We start from the raw sequence: 19,198 nt of genomic DNA, 5'->3' as shown, positions 1-19,198 counted from the left end.
GAGCCTTGGGCTCCTGTTTCTGCCCCCTTGCCCATTCCTGCGTGAAGTCCAAAGCAAGCCAAGATAATTCCTCAGTATCTGGTACCTTGGCTCTGCATTGAGTAATAATTAAACCATGCAGATGTTTACTGAAACCTGAAGTTTCTCTCTGGTTTTGGTTTCTTGTGCTGTGCGTTTGAACATAGATCTTTCCTTGTCAAGTAGTGGATCACATGGGATCTCCAGATTTCAAGGCTATTTCATGCGGACATTGTGAGTAGGACGCTGCCATTTAGGGTGAAGCTGGAGGCTCATCCTGAAAATGTTGAGGGCCTTCTGTTTCTAAGCTAACTCTTGTTACCTGTGGCACAGGACCTTGAGTTGGTTACACCAGCAGCAGGGAAACATCTTTTGAATTCTTGCCGGTCTTCGGGAATTCTTGCCCATCGCTGATGTCTGGGTCCTGTACTCCTTACCACATGCTGTTTAGAGACGGACGTCACGGAGAAGTTATACAGGGAAGGCACAAGATTCTGTCCTTCTGCTGTATCAGGTTTCTGAGATCAAATGTGACAAGTTCTGCTTTTCCAAAAAAACCCCCAAAACCCAACCCAACGGATCGAGACATTTGTCCTTGTCTTAGGTGTTTTTTAGAAGACTCCTGAACTTGCAGAGCTGTACAGATGGTGTTTTAGAGATTTGTTTGTCATGCTTTTTGACTTTTTCACTTTACCACTCCGGAGTATGTTGTTGGCAAGGCTGATAAACACCATTTTGACTGAGTCTGTTTCTTGAGAGCTGCTGCTGCTTCTGAGCTCCAGCTTCTCTTATTTGATCCAGCTGAGTTATGTTTGGTCAATTATTGGGCTGTTATTAAATTATTAAATGTTCAGCTGTTTGGTTTTTTTTTAAAAGAAGGATAAATTATTTTTTTAAAAAGAGATTAATTAGTTATGAAGAACCTTTGGCAATAGATAATGAAAAATCAGCAACTATTCTTGCCAGATGTTGTTCTCAAGAGCCTTTGGTTGTCACAGTTTTGGACTCTGTCTTTGCTGTTCTGTTTTAGAGACTGACTTTGATTTATCCTTAAAACGGCGCATATTTACTTTGGACTGCCAGAGATTGGCGTAATCAGAAATACGTGCTTGTTCTCCTTCTTGAAGATACATCCTCCGTTGTCCATCAAAGTAGTGAAATCCTACTGTTGTGGGTTTTATTGTTGTTCCACGCAGGTGCCCCTTTACCCTGAAGGCTGTTATCCTGACTGCGTCCCTGTACTAGCGAGGCAGTGCTGTGTATTGTAGGAACCTGGCACCCAGGAGGCTGCGTTAGATCGGGGAGGTCACTTCAGCTCCTGGTTCCAGAATCCTGTGTCTCGTACGCAGCAGTTGGTTGAAGTCTATGGGTGTAGCAATTTGCCTCTGCAGTACTCCAGCTTCCATTTTAAAGAGCGACAAGTCATTTGGGCTACTGCCTACTCAGGGAGCAACGCTTAGAGAAAAGTAGCAAGTTTTTCTCTTGGACTTCCAACAGTTTAAACTGAAGGCTACCTGTCTCTGCTTTCAGGTAGTCCTTGTTCAGATAAAATCTAGTTCAGATTTCTTACAAATGCTGCTACAAGCATGAGATTTTACTGTATCATCTGACATATTTCTTTAGTCCCTTTGAAATATAGGGAGTCTGGAAAATGACCTACCTATACCTACACTATGAACAGCATTAAAAAGTCACAAGTCAGCCAGGTGTCGTGGTTTAACCCCAAGCAGCAACTCAGCACCCCGCAGCCGCTTCCCCCTTCCCCCTCCCAGTGTGGTGTGGAGGAGGAGGGAAAAAAAAAGTAAAACTCGTGGGTTGAGATAAGAACAGTTTAATAACTAAAGTAAAATAAAATACACTACTAACTAATAATAATAATAATAATAGTAATGAAAAGGAATATAACAACAAAAAAATAACACCCAAGAAGGACAAGTGATGCACAATGCAGTTGGTCACCACCCGCTGACCGATGCCCCAGCAGCGATCCGCGCCTCCTGGCCAACTCCCCAGTTTATATACTGGGCATGACGTTCCATGGTATGGAATACCCCTTTGGCTAGTTGGGGTCAGCTGCCCCGGCCATGCTCCCTCCCACCTGCTTGCTGGCAGAGCATGGGAAAAAGAAAAATCCTTAACTTATCCTAAGCGCTGCTTAGCAACAACTAAAACATCAGCGTGTTATCAACAGTATTCTCACACTCAATCCAAAACACAGCACTGTACCAGCTACTAAGAAGAAAATTAACTCTGTCCAGCCAAAACCAGGACACCAGGGAAATACTCTTACTCTGTCCCCCTGCAGAACAACGTGGAAGTGCTGATGAGCTAAGGGCTGCGAGCAGAGGCTGGGCTTTTGCTTGCTGGCACAGACTTTGTGGGCACAGCTACCCATGTGTTGTAGATCGGACAACAGCAATTTAAGATTTGGCTAGTGAGGTCAAATTCGGTGGGGCTTTCTGTGTTATGCTAGGTCGTAAGTAAAGCCTGGGCATTCCCTCGGAGGAGCCTGCATTGCCATTTTAAATGGCAGAAATATGCTTTCTGTATACAAGTTTCCACAGAACCCATTTTCCGTACTCAGGGGTAGGGATCTCGGACCACTTCTTACTGGAGTAACTCCCTGTGGGTGTCAGGAGCAAGAAACTCCTTTCTCTCCGTATTTGTAACTTGCAGGTCGGCGAAGGAGACCCTGGAATCCAGCCTGTTGGAGGCTCAGCAGCGCTTATCTCAGCTGGAGATCGCCAGGAGTCAGCTTGAAGTCCAACTTCACACCGTCACGCAGGCCAAGGAGGTGATCCAAGGTGAAAGGCTCATTGCTTTGTTTCTGGTGCTCCCCCTGCCTAGGGGAGATGGCATAAAAATAGCTCTCTGTCTGCAGTGCTTCTGAGGAGTGAAGGAGCTGGAGACAGATCCCTCCTACACTGAAATTCAAATGGCTTAAGGTCAGTAAAGTCAGAACCACTGTTTGGGCAGGCACTGAATCTTGCCATTTGTCGTGTTTGCAGGGGAAGTGAAGTGCCTTCAATGTGAGCTGGAAGCGGAGAGGACTCTGATGAGGCAGGAACGGGAAAACATGGCAGAACGGCTCTTGCAGACCGAACAGCACTATGACAACACCCTCAGACTCCGGCAAGCTGAGCATGAAGTGGAAATAAACAAGCTCCTGCAAGACCTGGTAGGAAACGATACGCTTTTGAATTCTTCAAGCAAGGTTTGTGGGCTGGCTTGAGAAGAAGAATAGCGTGTGAAATGGCAGCAGTCATCTGTCATAGGCCACACGTTGCCAGGCCAGGCAGCAGAGCCAATGGCTCCTACTTGAAGGCACGTGAACACCCACAGGACTCTGCTGGGACAGTAACTGCAGCCCCAGATTCAGGGTGGGCCTAAGACGAGTTCAGCAGAAGGTTGGGTGGTCCCCACCCAAAGCATGGCAGCAAAGGGGCAGGAGCTTACCGGACTCCTGTCTACCGTGAAGCGGACTCCTGACATTCCTGCCAGCTGCAGGCACGGGAACTTTGTTCCTTTCTGTCTGTCCTTCCGCGGTTGACAGAGGCATTAGCTTTGGGCTGGAAGCGTATGGAACAGGGCCCTTGTCCCTGGTACTTCAGTTCGTGGCCTGTCTTGTGACTAGGGCATCGGGGTACTGGCCTCTTGCTCACCCTGCAGTCCCTCAGCATCTGTTCATTGATGAGAATGGAGTTGAGCTTTGAAAACAGAGACTCTGAGAACAGAGAGAAATCCCGAGGCGAGAGGTGTTGGGAAACAGGCAGGCATCAGAGAGGGGAAGGTGACGTCTCCTTTTCTTCCACCTGCTGACCCTCCTTTTAAGTTCCTCGATAGGATGTGGTTGATGGAGGGCACAAAGCCACTGTGGTGCGCTGTTCTGGTGAGGGGTTGTGGGAGGGATGAAGCTTCCCCTTTTTTTTGAGGAGCTTGGCTGGGACTCCGTCTTGAAGTCTTTTCCTGCCCTCATCAGGCAAGCGAGCGGGAAGGGCACCATTCAGAGGTCCAGGAGATGCTGGAGCAATGGGAAAAGGAGAAGGCAGAGACAGAAAGGGAGCACGAGAAGAAGCTGTTTGATGTGAAGCAGGAAGTTGCTACCGTGCAGGCTCAACAAGAAGAGGAACGAACCAGAGTCGAAAATGCCAAGCAAGAGGTAAAGACTGTGAAGGCAGAATTTGTGTGGTGTTTTTACTCTTCTGGGCTCCTTATTGGCAGTGCTTCTCTGGACACTGTCCGTCTGGGTAGAAGTGTCTCTCAGCTGCCCCTTTGTGAACAGGAGTGATGCCTTAGCAACCATGAGAGCTTTGTGCCACGAGGGACAGGGCCTCTAATGCGAGAGGCTACCAGAGGGTAGGTTTAAGAAAGGCAGGAAGCGCCTTGCCGGCCTGAAGAGAACGTGAACACCATAACTGTGTCTCACAAGGGGTGAGCTCAAAAAGGAAGCCACCTGCGCAGCAAGGAGAGAGCTGTGGGAGGTGGCTGGATATCGGGCTGCTAACTAGGTGCAAAAGTCGCTATTGAAAGACACACAGGGCACAGCAGGAGACGAGAGATACCCTCACCAGCAAGGCAAGACACTGGAGAAATGCCACACATTTTCCTGTTAGATGGCCAGGAGTTTGTTGGAGATTCAATCCCAGAGGGACCGTGGATGGACCATGTTTATAGTGCCAGTCTCCCTTAGGAATCTGTGCCTCCAAGTGGGCAGATAATGACCTAGGAGCCCAGCAGCATAGGGCTTTGAGAACGTGTGAGCCCATCAGTCTTTGAGTCTTGCCGCACAAATTCTGCGTGGGAAGTTTGAACCCGTCTTCTCTTTATTTCTGTGCAGGTCCTGCTAGAAAAGGAGCGTGAGAAGGATGCTTTATTAGAGACGCTGCTCCAAACTCAGGGAGAGCTGAGAGAAGCCTGCCAGCAGCTCCAGCAGCTGAGGCAGGAGGTGGAAGAGCAGCGAGAGAACGGGCAGGTAAGTCTGACTAGTAGGGTAGGTTGAAGGAACGGGCCGTTGGCAACTGGACGTAAACTGCGGGAGAGGCTGAGAGCGCCAGGTAACAGAGTGAAGGGCAGTACCCAGGACATAAAACATAAGTCCTGGGACTGAGGAGGCAAGGACTACTGCAGGCACTGAAAGCACAGAGCCTGGGAAGCTCCAGAGATCCGCAACAGGAAGGCAGGGTTACAGTGGAAGCAGAGCTGGGTAGCAAAGCAGAAAGAAGTGGCTGAATGAATGTGATTTTGAGACAGAAAGAGGAAAAAGCTGGGCCTGATGGCAGGTCCCAGTAGCCTGCTCTCCATTTGTGTTTACAGAACATCACGGCAGAGCTGCAAGCAGAGCTGCAGGAAACTCAGAGCAAGACCGAGGCAGTGGAGAAGAGGCACAAGGGAGAAATCCAAACCGTCAAAGAGGAAATGAATATCCTCCTTCAGCAGCGGGATGCTCTACAAAACCAGGTGACTGCAACAGCAATAGCTACTCCAGTCATCAAACAGGCCGTCTCTCCACTTCGTGCCTTTCCGTGGCAGAGCAGCAGGCTGATGGGGTGATCCCTCGGACTGCCACCATACTGTGGTCTCCATCTCAGCTGCTCTGAAGGAGACTTACAGGCCAGCTGAATCTCAGCTGCCGCCCTGGACAGATGGCCTAGTGCTTTTGCCTGTTTGCCAGCAATCATCAGCATGGATTTCTGCTGGTCTTGTTACTGCTAGCCTTGGTTTTTAAGGTGGTTTTTCAGATGACCGTGGTGACCCACTGAGATTTTTAAACAAGTCGGCTGTATCCACTGTGAATCTGGTACTCTCGTGCTAGGGTGGAATTTCAACAACTTCTTTCCCTTTCCTCACAGTATACACTATGGCTGACAGTGACAAGCTGTAGTCTTTGACTGCTTTGTTTATGTTTTACTTGAGGTGGAAGAGTTGACATCTCAGCTAGCAGCCTCTGAAGAGCCTCTAAAGAAGGAGGCTGTGACTCTACATCAAGAGGTGGCGTCTTTGGAAAGGAAACTCGAGAGCACTGAGAAGCAAAGAAAGGATGTCCTGGTGAGGCTGGCAGATGCCGTGAAGGGCCATTTCTTACATGTTGTTTGGCCTTCTGCTAATAATTCTAAGGAGCAACTTCTTCCAGTGGAGAGCTGATTTTGGGTGGTCTCGTACAGGTTCAGTCCAAATCTGAGAAGATACAGAGTGGTTGTTTTTTGGTTTAACCTTTCCAATTGCATTGTTCTGAATAAGTAAGGGAAGATGCCGTAGTCATGAAAACTCCGTGATGATTCAGGGTGTTTATTTTCCTCACTTCTGAAGATTTCTGCCCTTGAAGCTTTAGGCAAAGTAATTTTCAAACTTGTCTCTATTTACATTGCATAGCTTGGGCAATTATTTGTGTCCAAATCCATATTTAGATTTCTAAATATCTGGATCTGGAAAAAGGGGTGAGAAGACAAAGTTTGCTAATAATGGAGAGCTGTTCAACGTTGCCCATCTGAGAGCAGACAGCGGGGAATAAATACAGACATTTGAGAAACCAAAGTGCTGATTCGGCTAAATATGTGTGCCAGCAAGGGGAAAACTAGTCCTGATTTCAAACACTGAATGAGAGACTGTGATCTGACCATTACTCCTTCCAGAGGGCACAGTGGGGTTCTAGAGGATGGTACCCTGAAAACTCTAGACAGGAGAGGTCCAGAAAAGGCCCCAGCACCCCCAAAAAAGGGAAATCAAATGTTGGGGTGGTTCTCTCTTCCCTTCCTCCCTAGCAGAGAGAACAGCATCATGCCACTGCCTAAATCATGCTTAGTCTGGGCTTTAAATCTTGGCTGCAGTTCTGGGAGCTCCTCCCCAAAAGAACACACTAGAGCTAGAAGAGGTTCAGAGAAGGGCAGAAAGGAAGGTGGGACTGGCTGAGTCAGCTGGGAAAGACGCAGCCTAAAGGGTGGCGCGGGAAAGGTCTGCAACATCCCGAGAGGCAGGGAGAGGGGGGCAGCACTTGGCTGCCACTGGAGCAGGAGTTCCAATCGAGTACGAAAAGCAAACATACACAGACGGCATTACTGAATCTTTTCCTCCCTGTTTTGCAGCAGGAACGGGACAGACTGCAAGCACTTAAAGAAGAACTGGTATGGGAGATAAAACTTCTTCAGGAGTCGGTCACAGCCTCTGAGACCCGAGCGACTACAGCAACAGATAGGCATCACTCCCTTGAACAAGAACTCCACACCACAGTGTCTCTCCTAAAAATTAAAAATGAGGAACTGGAAATGCAGCGGGAGAAAATCCAGGTGCTCCAGAAAGAGGCAGCACAGGGAAAAGCTTTGCAGGAGAATCTCACTCATGTGACTGCCATCCTGTCAGAGAGGGAGGGAGAAATGAAGGTGTACCAGGAACAGATGAGAGTGCTGGAAGAGCAGAAAGAAATGCACAAAACTGCTCTGGATCAGGTTATTAAGGACGTAAGAGAGAAAAACCAGAAGATTGAATCCCAGCAAGAACAGATACAGGAGCTGGAGAAGCAGCGAGAAGAACAAAGGATTGCTGTCAGCAAAATGAGCAAAGACCTGGAAGAGAGAGACCAGGAGATCAGATCCCTGAAGACCTTGCAGAATCTCCAGCTCAGGCTAACCAAGAAGAATGAAGAGGTTGGACATCACAGAGAGCAAGAGAAGCTCCTAGAAGCAGCCTTGCACGAGAGGGAACAAGAGACCAAGGCTCAAGGTGAGCAAGAAGAGTTAGACGAGGAAAGAAGAGCTCTTCGGGAAGATCTCCGGCACGTTCAGCAGACGCTGACAAAGAAGGATGAAGAGATCAAGTACCAGAGAGACAGAGTCGGGTATTTAGAGAAGACTCTGGCAGGGAGAGAACAAGAGCTTAGGAGGCAGAGTGAACTCCTGAAACAAATAACGTCAGCTTTGCGATGGAAGGATGGAGGGGAGACCCTACAGAAACAAATCCAGAAACTCCGAAAATGGGAGGAAGAGGAAGCAGAGAAGAAGAGAGTTCTCCAGGAGAGAGACCGTCTCTTGCAAAGGCAGAAGGAGCTAACCCAACAACTGGAAGATGAGCGGAAGGCAAAGGGGGAAGAATTGGAGCGTGCGATTGCTATTTTGAAGCAGACTGAAAGCGGGGAAATGGAATGGAAAGAGAAGGCACAAGCACTGACTCTCGCCCTTACCAAGAGTGAAATGGCCAATGGCACGTTGAGGGAAGAAGTAGCCGTCCTGCAGAGTATGGTTTCAGAGAGGGACACGGACCGGTTTCATCATCAGGTAGGCACTGTGACTGATCATCAGTCAACCAAAATGTCTATAAAGGGTTCTAAAGATGTTTCCTATAAAGATATGGGAATATATATTCCCATAAATCCATGACCTGCTTGGCCGTGGAAGAAACCATGATTGCAGCCAGCAGGCTTGCCTGTCTGTAGAGCTCTGGCCAGAGGCCATTCACCTGCTAGAACGTTTTCTGTCAAGCCCAGAACCACTGAAAGTACTACAGCGCTTGCTGTTAAAATTCACTCCGGTCCAAAAGCTGGGGACGGGTAATTGGTTCTCTCCTGTCTAGGCAAGCTTAGCCAACGTGTCGTGGTTAGGATTTGGCATGGAAAGGACAGGGCACAGTTGACCCAACTAAGTACAATTTTGTAGCGATGGCTGAAGAGCAGCCCTGATGGTGCTTAGAGGATGCTTTCAGAGATTTAGATTTCTGAGGTACAGCTTTTCCGGTGTATTAAAACTAACGGAGTTCGTACTGCTGCCTGATCAGGTTAAAGGCTTCATTGCGCATTCAGGATGTACTCTCCCTGACTTGTTGATTGTGGCCCTTCTAACCTTTCTGGGGCACCAGCTCACACAATCTCCTCTCTGTATGCCCAGCAGGCTACTGCAGAAGGGGAGCAGCTCTCGTGGCTCTCGGAGAAGAGACTCCTGTCGCAGCGGCTGGAACATCTGCAGCGAGCAGTTGCAAGGCTGGAACTTGAGAAGACTGAGCTGAAGCAACTCAATGCTGAGCTCAGGAGGACTCTTGAGCAGGTAAACCAGGCTTTCACTGCCTCTGCAAAGCCTCACGGTCCTCTGGAACACAACCCCTTTCCACAGACAGCGCTCTGGAGTCCTCTGCTTGTTTCCTTCCCTCTCCCACCTCCCCCTGTGGACACACACGTCCGTATTTTCTCTCTCTCCTGGCACCCCACTGCCTTCACAAATGCACATTCACTCCGGTACCACCCTTCTTGCCCCAGTGGCCCCATACGCACACACTGGACACTCTTGTGTCAGGATCTGCTTCCTCTCGCTCTTTCTCTTCCGTAGTCTACTTGGAGTGCTTTTGGCCCCGGCGTTCTCTGGTGCACTTAACGGTCTCTGAGCAGACACCTCCTTGCCGTGATGTCCAGAGGTCCTTTTGCTCCTTGTTTGGTGGCAGGTTTCTGTGACCCTTTCTCCTATCCAACGTGCAGGTGGAACATGAACGGAGGAGACTGAAGAGATACTGTAGTGGTCGGTCGCTGCCAGATGCGTGCGGATTTTCTCTCTCCGACCAGCACAAGGTGCCTGCTTCTCGACAGGTGAGAACAGACTCTTACTCGGTGGGAGGAGGCTCTGGCCATACAGAGGAACAAGGGCAAATCCCGGTGGCAGCAGCCCCCCGGTATAGACCTAACGGCAGTCGAATATAGACCATGGCCCTGGCCAGACTGGAGGCCAAAACCAAATCCTTGCGTTTTCTTCACAGGAGTCGTCTCACACGCGCTGCAGTCGTCGATTAGCTGAGTTGCAGAACCAGGTGAGGAGGAGGAAAGCTCTCATCACAAGCTGCTGGGGCTGTACTCATGGGCACAACTCTGCACGCTGCTACAGCCCGAGGCTTGTTTGGCTGTCAGGGAGCGAGTACACCAGGCGGTGGAAATACCCAGTCAGACCCATCTGTTGGCCGTGGCCAAACACCATCATTCACCTAGGTCTAGTCTCTGGCTTGCCTAAAGGTGGGAGAGGGATTGGAGGAAATGCAGAAAACTGGAACTCGCCGGAAAAGAGGGAGTATTCTAAGGCTGTCAACTCACCTGGTTGACTCCTCCTGTTTTCCCTTGGCTCAATTACCAGTGGAGCTTGCATCATATCACTGCGCATTCCCCTGCCGGGGCTGGCTGCCTGAGTTTCAACATCTAGCCTGCTCTGGCAGATCAGGGTCGCCCTTTTTATCTGGTTTGGCTTTATGTTGACAGACCTTGGTGGTGGAATTCCAAGGCAGCAGGTTCCATAAGCCATAAAACTCCTTTAGGAACTGCTTCTGTTATTTGAGTTCGCTTGCCAAGAAAGAGTATTTTCATGTTCCTAGCCTGAGGTTGGGGATGGCATTCCCGTGGGGAGCACAGCCCTCGGCGAAGCACACGTCACTTGGAAAAGAGAGGAGAACCTCTGACCTGAGCTGTGCTCCCCAAAACAGCAAAGCCCTGAGCGCTGCTCCCAGTGCTGGCATCTCCTCCACTCCAAAGCAGGCAGAGGGCAACATGCCAGAGCTGCTGTGGCCGCACTGCACTGCAAACCTGGGAGGAGGTGAGAGCAGCTGGGTCTCTGCCCCCAAAAAGCCCAGCAGGCACAACCCCGTGTTGCCAGGAAAGAAGAGAGTTGGAGGAGTTTCATTTCCCCCCCTGGGCTTGGTTCATCCAATTCTGCTCTGCTCATTTGTGAAATGCTCTGAAGGGAGGAAGAATGAGCATTTTTGCCCTTTTCGTGTGCTAGCTGTCAAGTTTTGCAACTAGATCATAACAGAAGAGCTCTTCAGTACCTTGTGTAACCAGTGGTGCTCCTGCCGAGGACAAAGCGTGTGGAACCGAGGCGGCAGTAGCCCAGATCTCTCCTTTGAAAAAAACGAGCTGGGTTACTAAATCCTGTAGGAACCTCTGTCTTTCATATACATGGAATGTCTCGGTGGTGTACGTGTGAATGGTATGCCGGAAAGAGACTCGAATTGTTGATAGTCTCAGGTCAGTTCAGGGTGACTCTGGGAACCTGTTAGTGCCCATTCCCCAAGTGGACAAAGCGTTTGTCAGGGCTGGAGTTAGAGGGTGCGTCTTCCCTGACAGCCGGAACCGTGGAGCTGCGGATGGTCCTAACAGCGTGGGCTTGTCTGAGCTCGGCCTTTCGCCTCTTTCAGGTGTCCCTTCTGCAGACGCAGCTGGCGCAAGAACGCAAATGCAAGCAGGACTACATTGAGTGCTGTGCAAAGACCAGCCAGGAGCTGTCAGACCTTCACCGAGAGCTGTCTTGCTCCTTAGCAGCTGTGGTCAGGGAGCCCGAAGCTGCTGTTCTGGAGGCAGAGACTCGGAAGCTGGCTCAGCCTCTCTGAGCCTTCTTTTCCTGTAGAGGAGCAGCTGCAGCATCACGGGGTTCCTGTCTCGTGCCCTTCCCAGGAATGCATTACGTTTTGCTGTGGGAAACAGGCTGCGTTTGTTCTCTTTGCCTTTGCAAGCATCTCCTAGTGACGGTGGTTTTTAAAGTTTTTTTGAATAAAAGGAATTGTGCAGGACCGCACTTTTTCAGTAGGAAAAAGCAAGGGGTGGGTAAACAGGTGGCTTAGGAAAAGAGGATGCTGTTCTTTTACTTGCGCAAGTCAGCTATTGGGAGGTGTCGTAGGATTGAAGCTCCTGAGTTCATGGCCGTTCCCTGTGAGGAGAGGGGGAAATGGAGGTGTTCTCAAAGTGAAGGGGGAAGAGTACACGCCAGGGATCGAAGGTGGGGCACGAGAGTGGGATTTTTCCTTCCCTCATCCCCTCCCTCCCTCCCTCCCTCCTTCCCTCAGCACAAAAAGCGGCGGTACTCTGCCGAGCCGCTTTGCTCTCAGCTCTGTCGCCGCGACAGCCAGCCTGAGGGGCAGCCCGGCTGTTCTCCGAAGGGCGTTAGTAACCAACTGCAGGCCTGTCAAAGAGGGAGGCAGCGGATGGGCTGGGGAGGGCGCGAAAGCCAGTGAAAGCCGCTCCCTGCCAGCAGCTTGGCCTCGGGGTCGAGCCCTCTCCAGCTAACCGATCTCGGCCCAGTCCGCGTCTCTCGGGCGTCCTTCCGAGGCCCGGGGGCCGTTGGCAGGGCGGGCCAGAGGAGGGCGAGGCGGCAGCGAGGAGCTTCCCGGCCCGGAGGCGACCGGGAGCGCCAGCCCCTCCCCGCCAGCCCCCTCGGCCGGCTTCGGCCGCGCTGCCGGGCGGGCCCGGGGGCGGTGCCGGCCCGGCCCCGGCAGGCGGGTTTGGTTCCGGGCCGCGCGGCGCCATGGCCTCGCTGTGGCGGCTGAAGCGGTTCGATGCCTTCCCCAAGCCCCTGGAAGACTTTCGGGTCAAGACGTGCGGGGCGCGCTGGGTGAGCGGGCGGGGTGAGGGCGGCCGGGGCCGGCGGGCGGGCCCGGGCCTCGCCGTGGGCGGCGGCCGGCCGGGGGGGCCTTGCGGGCCGGCGCTGGGCGGCGGGAGGCGGCGGCGTGCGGGCTGAGGGGAGGCGGAGGCTGAGGGAGGAGGCGGAGGCTGAGGCGCGGCGGAGGCGCGGCGGAGGCGAGGCGGGCGTGCGGCCGCGATCGGCGGGGCTGAGGGCGGCTCTCGTCTCCCCGGCAGTGACGGCTGTCAGCGGGCTCATCGTGGTGCTGCTTTTCTTCTCGGAGCTGCAGTACTACCTCCCCAAGGAGGTGAGGAGCGGCGGCGGGGGGGGCGCGGCCGCGCCGTGCTGCCTCCTGCCCGCCGTGCCCCGGCGGAGAGGCGGCCCTGCGGGCCGGGGCGGCCTGCCGTGGCTGCGCACCCCCGCCGAGCCGCCGCCGCCTCCTCCGCCGCCCCCTCCGGGCTGCCCCCGCAGCAGCTTCACCCGCCGCAGATGGGTTTGGGGTTTTTTCTTTCCCCCAGCCGGTGGCCTTGACGACGGGAGCGGGCTGCCCTCCCCCGAGAGCCGCTTGGCGCCAAGGGTGGCTGGTGGCTCCCGTAAGGCGTCGCCGGAGAGCGTCTCCAAATCTCTTCTCGCTGTCGCCGCCGTCCACAGGCAGGCACGACGAGGAAAAGAAAGCGAGCGCGGGAGCCCGCGTCCCCAGCCCAAATTCTAAGATTCCCAGAGTCTTCTCTTTTTTGAAAGCGTTACGAACGGCAAGCGCTTAGCTACCGTGGGAGGCAGCAGCTCAGGTGTCTCGCGAACGCCCCGTCTTAAAAATGCGCTCCTGAGCCAGAGCGGTGGAGGAAAGAGGCCCTTGGATTTGCTGCCAAGTGAAACGGGACTCTCTGTTTTTTCTTTGTTCCTACGTTCATCCGGAATTGTACGTTGACAAATCAAGGGGAGATAAACTGAAGATCAACCTAGATGTTATTTTTCCACATATGCCTTGTGCTTGTGAGTCAGACTGCTGAATAGCGGGGATAATTTTCGTACTTGCCGAGGGCCCAACAGGCTCCGTGTGCCTGGTGCTTCCGAGTGCCGCACCGCTGCTTGGGCCACGGACAGGGAGGGATTGGTGATGCCTTGTGGTTACGCGGTGATTCCAGGCAGGCCCGCTGGGCGCTTAAACCAGCGCTTCCAGTCAGGCGGTGTTATTTTTCTAGATTACAAATGAGGCTAAGGTGTAAACCCACTTAGGTTTCGGTATGGCGGTGTACTTTGTCAGAGAGCTCAGTAATACTGAAGAAGCTGGCACAGAGTTCACTTGGGAGCCAAGATTTGACCGTGTTGCTGTTGAAAAGCTTTAGAGTCTCCTTTGGAAGTTACTTGAGGAGGCGCAACTTTGCCGTGATTTTTGTCCTTACGTTCTGACTGTAATGCCAATGCCACGGGATGACCTTTCTCCAAAACTTTTAAAATCAGAATGAGCGTTGTTAATCTGATTACCTTTAACCAAGTTCAAAACAAAGTTGCAGGATGAAGTGGCGGAAAGTTTGGCCAGTCTCCCTGGGCATTAGTGCTGTGCACGTTATCTGGCCGTCCACTGATCTTCCCTGCCTCTTGTTCTGTTGTAGAAATTCCTTTGGGTAATGCGTTGGGCTCTAAATGTAGTGAGTCCGACTTCCTTCTGACCACCCAAGATGATGTGGTCTTTGCCTTGGTCACGTTTAAAAGGGCGTGGGAAGGCCAGAGAGACTGGAAGCCTCTGCTGTTTTGTGCAGAGAAGCTGTCGGTGTTCTAAGAGAGCCTGGAGCCAGCAAGTGCATCGTGGTGCTTCGATAGCAGGCCGAGACCCCAGACCTTCTCAATCTTCTTTGTGAGAAGGGGTCACAAGGAACTGTGCTGATGTTGCAGGGGGAAGGGTGAGGGGGTAGAGGCAGGAGGCAGCTTTCACCCCATTTTAAGCTTAACTCCTGAAAACGGTGATGGGCTTTGAGGGGTTTGGTTGTGGTTTTTTGCCTTAAGCGTATTACCTTTCAGGGTAACGCTTTCTGTGGCAGCTGGAAACAGTCCTTCTTGTAGAGCAAAGCAAACCCCGTATTTGGAAGGGTCGTTTAGGGTGCCGCAACGTGCGTTTTATTCCCTAAACGTCACTTGGCCCCAGCCATACGCACCCTTCCAGTTTGGCACATCCTTATCCCCCTGGCTGAAAGATTGTGTATTTTCACGGGTTGAATGCTTCCTCAGCCTGCCACAGGCCAGACCAAATGTGTGTTTATAGACGGCTTTCCTTGCTGGCTGCTTTCAGATTTGAGCATCGATGCCATGGACGTAGCAGGAGAGCAGCAGCTGGACGTGGAGCACAATCTGTTTAAACAACGTTTGGATAAAGCCGGCAATCGTGTGACTCCAGAGGCCGAGAGACACGGTAAGGCGCTGTTCTGCCTTTCTTGGATGGATGCTCTCATCGTCTTTCCGTCACTGTATGCCCGTTTGGAGATTCACGGGACCAAGTGACAGCTGAAGAGCACTTAAACACCACAGACTCTGGAAGAGTTGATAGCACGCAAATCTGTTGGAACTGGCAGATCAGACAAACTCCTGTTATAGTCGCCGCTTTTGCAAGGCAAATCTTTGCCTAGTCCCTCTGAAATTACGACAAGGACTCACGGATGCGTTTCAGGAATAAAGCTGCCGACTTAATGGTCTTTTACGACTAGGAATCAAGCCTCATCACTTTGAATCCTCTTTTGTCTTAGAGCTGGGGAAAGAAGAAGAAAAAGCGTTTGATCCAAATTCTTTGGATGCCGATCGCTGCGAGAGCTGTTACGGGGCGGAGTCAGAGGACATTCGGTAACCTTTACACCTGTTTGTATCTTCTTAGCGCTTGAATTAATACAGTTACGTTGCACGCGTGTTTGTTTTCACAATGTCTATGAAGGCCTGTGCCATGAAATCCTCCTGGGCACGTGTTCAGAGAACGAGGAGAACTGTTGTGGTTTTGGTATGCCTTTGGAAGCTGCACTCGCGGTTGTTAAGAGCGTGCAGAGTTAGGTTGCCTCCATGGCTGTTTAAGGGCAGTGCCAATTGCACTACCTTTGCAGTAGCACACAGATTGTATCTCAGCAAACGGAATCTTTTCTGGGGTTATTTGGTGTCCAGAGGGGAGCTGTGTAAATTAGTTCACCGTTCCGTGAGCTGTCTTGGAGTAAAACCTGGTTCTGGCTTTGCCTTCTCACTTCTGCTGCAGGCTTTGCATCCTTACGGGAGCAAAGAGCAGACATTCATGGCTCACACAAGCAACGGGTGTCACTTGGTGTTTCTCATTCCTCCTACCTGCAAATTCCCGCAAGAATGGATGCGTGATAGTCCATAGGTTCTGGACTATCCTTCGCTATTATTGTCTCTGCAGTAACTTGGTTTGTCCCATCTGTCAAGTTGCGTCCTTCCCCAGAGGTATTTCCATCTTGAGGGATTCGTGATTCCAGCCTTCAGCTTTCTCTTTGGTCCAGCAAAACATGGAACCAAGAAAGAAAACTGGTTTTGGCGGTGACCAAGGTGTTATCCAGAGGTAGAAGAGTAATGAAGAAAGTTTGCCATTAACCGTCCCTCCCGTTTTGACAGTCTTGGCCTAAAAACAGAGGAGAGGAGGAATAGAAACAGGCAGATGCTTTGTTCACACGGGGAAGTTCCAAACTGCTCAGAGCTGGGAGACAATGATGTCGTTTTTGTAGCAAATTTCTTTGCCCGGGAGTGATCTGACTGTCTAAATGGACGGGCAGAGCCCTCTTCAGACTCAGGAACTGCATGCAAACAGCTTGCATCCTCATGCCAAAATCTCAAAAAGTACCTCAAGAAGCTCGAGCTCCTTCAGGAGCATTAGGCCACCTTTCAAGGTCCAGTCCCTGATGTTTGCTTTGTTGCTTTGTTGAAGAAGAATCCACCAAGGATTCAAGTCCTGAGCTGGAGCCTCTCTTTCTAGCAATAAAGATGGTAAGATGGTGCTCGTGCTTTTGCAGGTGTTGTAATACTTGTGGCGATGCCAGAGAAGCATACAGGCGGCGAGGCTGGGCCTTCAAGAACCCGGATAGCATAGAGCAGCGCAAGAGGGAAGGGTTTAGCCAGAAAATGCAAGAGCAGAAGAAGGAGGGCTGCCAAGTGTATGGTTTCCTAGAGGTCAGCAAGGTGAGAGACGGGTTTTGCTGTGAACCTGCTGCGTGATGGTGGTGCCTGTGAAAAGGCAGAGTCGGGGCGTTCCTCTCCTTTGCCAGCTGTAGGTGTTCCCAGGAGCGTAATATAATAAATAACCCCGGGGCTCAGCAAGGTGCTTGTGCCCGTAAAGGGGTTCAGTAGGAGAGTCAGGAAGAGCGGTGGGAAGGGGCTAATTCTCTGTTTCGTTGTGTGGGCTGGTCGGAAGCATGCCGGCTGGAGAAGCTTAGCTTTTCGTACCGTCTAGCTGGCGAGTCTTCTTGCCGAGGTTTCTGGAGGAGGAGAGGCAGCTTCTTTGAGGGGAGGTTGTCCCGCCTGGCCTTCTAGTCTTAAAACAGAGAGCACCAGCGGATGCTGGAGATAAGAGCAACCACCAACTTGCCAGCAGAGGTGCTGGAGAGAGTGAGATGTTCTCTTCTGTAGAAAAACAGTGGAAGCAAGGCTATTGGAGTTGGCTGTCAAAGCTGAAAACGCTCAGAGAGGTGGTTTTTGCAACTGGTGTGTGAAAATGTAGTCCGAGATGTACCAGGTAACTAGCCTGTCATTTGGCGGGTTACCAAACCCAGAACACTTGGACATGCAGGTTACGTCCCCAAGTACCTTCTAGAAGTCAGGCCCAGGCTAATTCTTTTTTTTTTAATGCAAACTCTGGATTTTTTTACATCTTGGTGTACTTTTCCTGGAGACCACCTTCTTTGGTTCTGGAAAGGAAACCTTTTACTCACGAAGCCAGACGTTGTGATTTGAGCATCATCGTGGGTACCGAACCGTTCGGGGACCCTCTCTCACAAAGTGTGATGAGCAGGAAAGATTCGAAGGGGCATGCTGGAGGTAGCGAGGGTCCCAGGGTGGGTGTCACGGGGGGAGTTTCTGGGGCCGTTGTTACGCACTTGGAATATTGCACATCTCCATTCTCATCAGGTCTGCAGGTAACACAAGCAACAGGCTTGCGCAGACATCGAAGGTGCAGTGTAGCACGTGAGCTTGGGACATTCCGATCTTCCAGGGGAGAGTGTGTATGATGCTAGTAAGTGTCAGGGAGGACTGGCACCTAATATCCATATCCCTTTCAGATTCCAGGATGAAGTTTTAACAACCTTTTTCTTTTTGGGTTTTTGCCTTGTTTTGTTTTGTTGGTTTAGTGCTTTATTTTTGCACGCACCTTATTTTCATGGGTCTGTACATAGGATCACCGTTGTTTATTGTATCAAGGGTTTTTTTTACCCTGCTCACTTTCCGTCTCAGTTACTTTCTCCATTCCTTTTCTGTGATACTGTTTTGTATTTCCTGCAGCAACAGTCAGTTCCCTCACAGTAGGGTTAATTCCTCTTTCTTCCCATTTATATGTCCACTAAAATAATTTGCATAAAACAGTTATTATCAACACCAGTATGTAATTATGGCTTTCCACATGACTGCCTGTGAGGAAGAGGGGAAATTCATCCCCCTGTTAGGACAATAGCTGCTGATATTGTCACCTATGAAAATGAGTTGCTTGGTGTCTATCTTCTTTAAACAAACATTTACAAAGCCAAGCACTAGTACGACTGCTTTATTTATATAGGTTCAGACCTTTTAATGAAAGATTACTGTCTCCTGCAGGTAGCTGGAAATTTTCAGTTTGCCCCAGGGAAAAGTTTCCAACAGTCTCGTGTACATGGTATTTTCTTTTGCTGTTTATTGTGGCCTTGAGCTTCCAAGTGTACCTGACCATTTTCTTTTAGTATCTTTGCATTGTTATCCATAATAGTAACAGGACTGCTTCAGCGGGGAGGACATTGTTGAAGTTTTGTTATAGAGGTTTAGAACCATCATGAACCAATAGCAAAATGGTTTCTGTTGGTGCTGCCACATGGGTGTGGAAGAACTTGGAGGAGAAGGAGAGCCTGCCCAGAAACAGTCTCACTTGTTCTACAAAACTTTGCTGCTCTGCTGTAAAACAGCCTCCAGTGAGGTGTTCAGCCCAGGAGCTGAATATCAGTATCTCTGGAAGGGATAGCTTGGAGTATCTCAGGAGAATTTCAAAGCAATTAGAACTTCTAGAGTACCATGTAAGTTGTAAGGGACTTCCTCAAGTATCTATATAAATGCACAGTGGCCAGAGCAATAGTGGTAGTTTATGCCTCGTATCTTTAACAGGAACTTGATTAAAAAGATTTGTTGTTTAATGGAATGTTTGCAGTTCCCTTGATCAAGTTTTTGAAGCGTGAAGTTTGTAGTAAAGGTTTCCGAAAGAGCTTTAGTTTCAGCCTGATTTTTTTCCCCCCTTCCTATCACTCATTCCAGTTTAACCTGTACCACTGAGGCAAAGGTCAGGGGAGAATGTGAATGTGCTTTGTGAGAGTAGCTAGTGTATTTGGAGAAAAACTAGCAAGCTTTTGAGCACAGTTTCTAAAGATTAAATGAAGAAACACTTTTGTGCAAAAACCTTGCCTGTTTTTCCCCACAATATTAGTTGTTCCAATGAAATATTTCGCTTCTTCCCGCAGAACTTGCTTGGTGTGCTTACACTAGCATGACAACAGCAACCTTACTACAGCTAGGATTTACAATTTCACAGCATGTATCTAAGTTAACGAGACGCATCTCTGCATTGCATCTGTTCTCTGTAATAAGCATGAATGCAAGCTGGCTGTCCTGAGAGC

General features: G+C 50.5%; 3 protein-coding genes across 3 annotated transcripts in view; all 3 read left to right on the top strand.

Moving 5' to 3' along the window:
* Nucleotides 1-11,540, top strand: part of LOC127028918 (centrosome-associated protein CEP250-like) — a 65,951-nt gene extending 54,411 nt beyond the window's left edge. The window contains exon 26 of the mRNA XM_050914571.1: nucleotides 11,167-11,540. Coding sequence (XP_050770528.1) covers nucleotides 11,167-11,358 — 192 coding nt within the window. The 3' untranslated portion in view covers nucleotides 11,359-11,540. The remainder of the gene's footprint in view (nucleotides 1-11,166) is intronic.
* LOC127028920 (centrosome-associated protein CEP250-like) overlaps nucleotides 1-19,198 on the top strand; it is a 74,611-nt gene that overhangs the window by 8,743 nt on the left and 46,670 nt on the right. Inside the window, 6 exon segments of the mRNA XM_050914573.1 lie at nucleotides 2,695-2,822; nucleotides 3,027-3,196; nucleotides 3,998-4,177; nucleotides 4,856-4,990; nucleotides 5,332-5,475; nucleotides 5,932-6,063. Coding sequence (XP_050770530.1) covers nucleotides 2,695-2,822; nucleotides 3,027-3,196; nucleotides 3,998-4,177; nucleotides 4,856-4,990; nucleotides 5,332-5,475; nucleotides 5,932-6,063 — 889 coding nt within the window.
* LOC127028930 (endoplasmic reticulum-Golgi intermediate compartment protein 3-like) lies at nucleotides 12,249-18,324 on the top strand. The gene is made up of 7 exons (XM_050914596.1): nucleotides 12,249-12,369; nucleotides 12,602-12,672; nucleotides 13,271-13,358; nucleotides 14,653-14,772; nucleotides 15,104-15,197; nucleotides 16,364-16,529; nucleotides 18,156-18,324. The coding sequence occupies exons 1-7, from the start codon at nucleotides 12,270-12,272 to the stop codon at nucleotides 18,243-18,245; spliced, it is 729 nt and encodes a 242-aa protein (XP_050770553.1). The 5' UTR covers nucleotides 12,249-12,269; the 3' UTR covers nucleotides 18,246-18,324.

The sequence above is a fragment of the Gymnogyps californianus genome, unplaced genomic scaffold (genome assembly GCF_018139145.2).
Source record: "Gymnogyps californianus isolate 813 unplaced genomic scaffold, ASM1813914v2 HiC_scaffold_49, whole genome shotgun sequence".
NCBI classification, from domain to species: Eukaryota; Metazoa; Chordata; class Aves; order Accipitriformes; family Cathartidae; genus Gymnogyps; species Gymnogyps californianus.
Note: the sequence above shows the minus strand (reverse complement) of the source record. Positions and strands in the feature narration are given on the sequence as shown.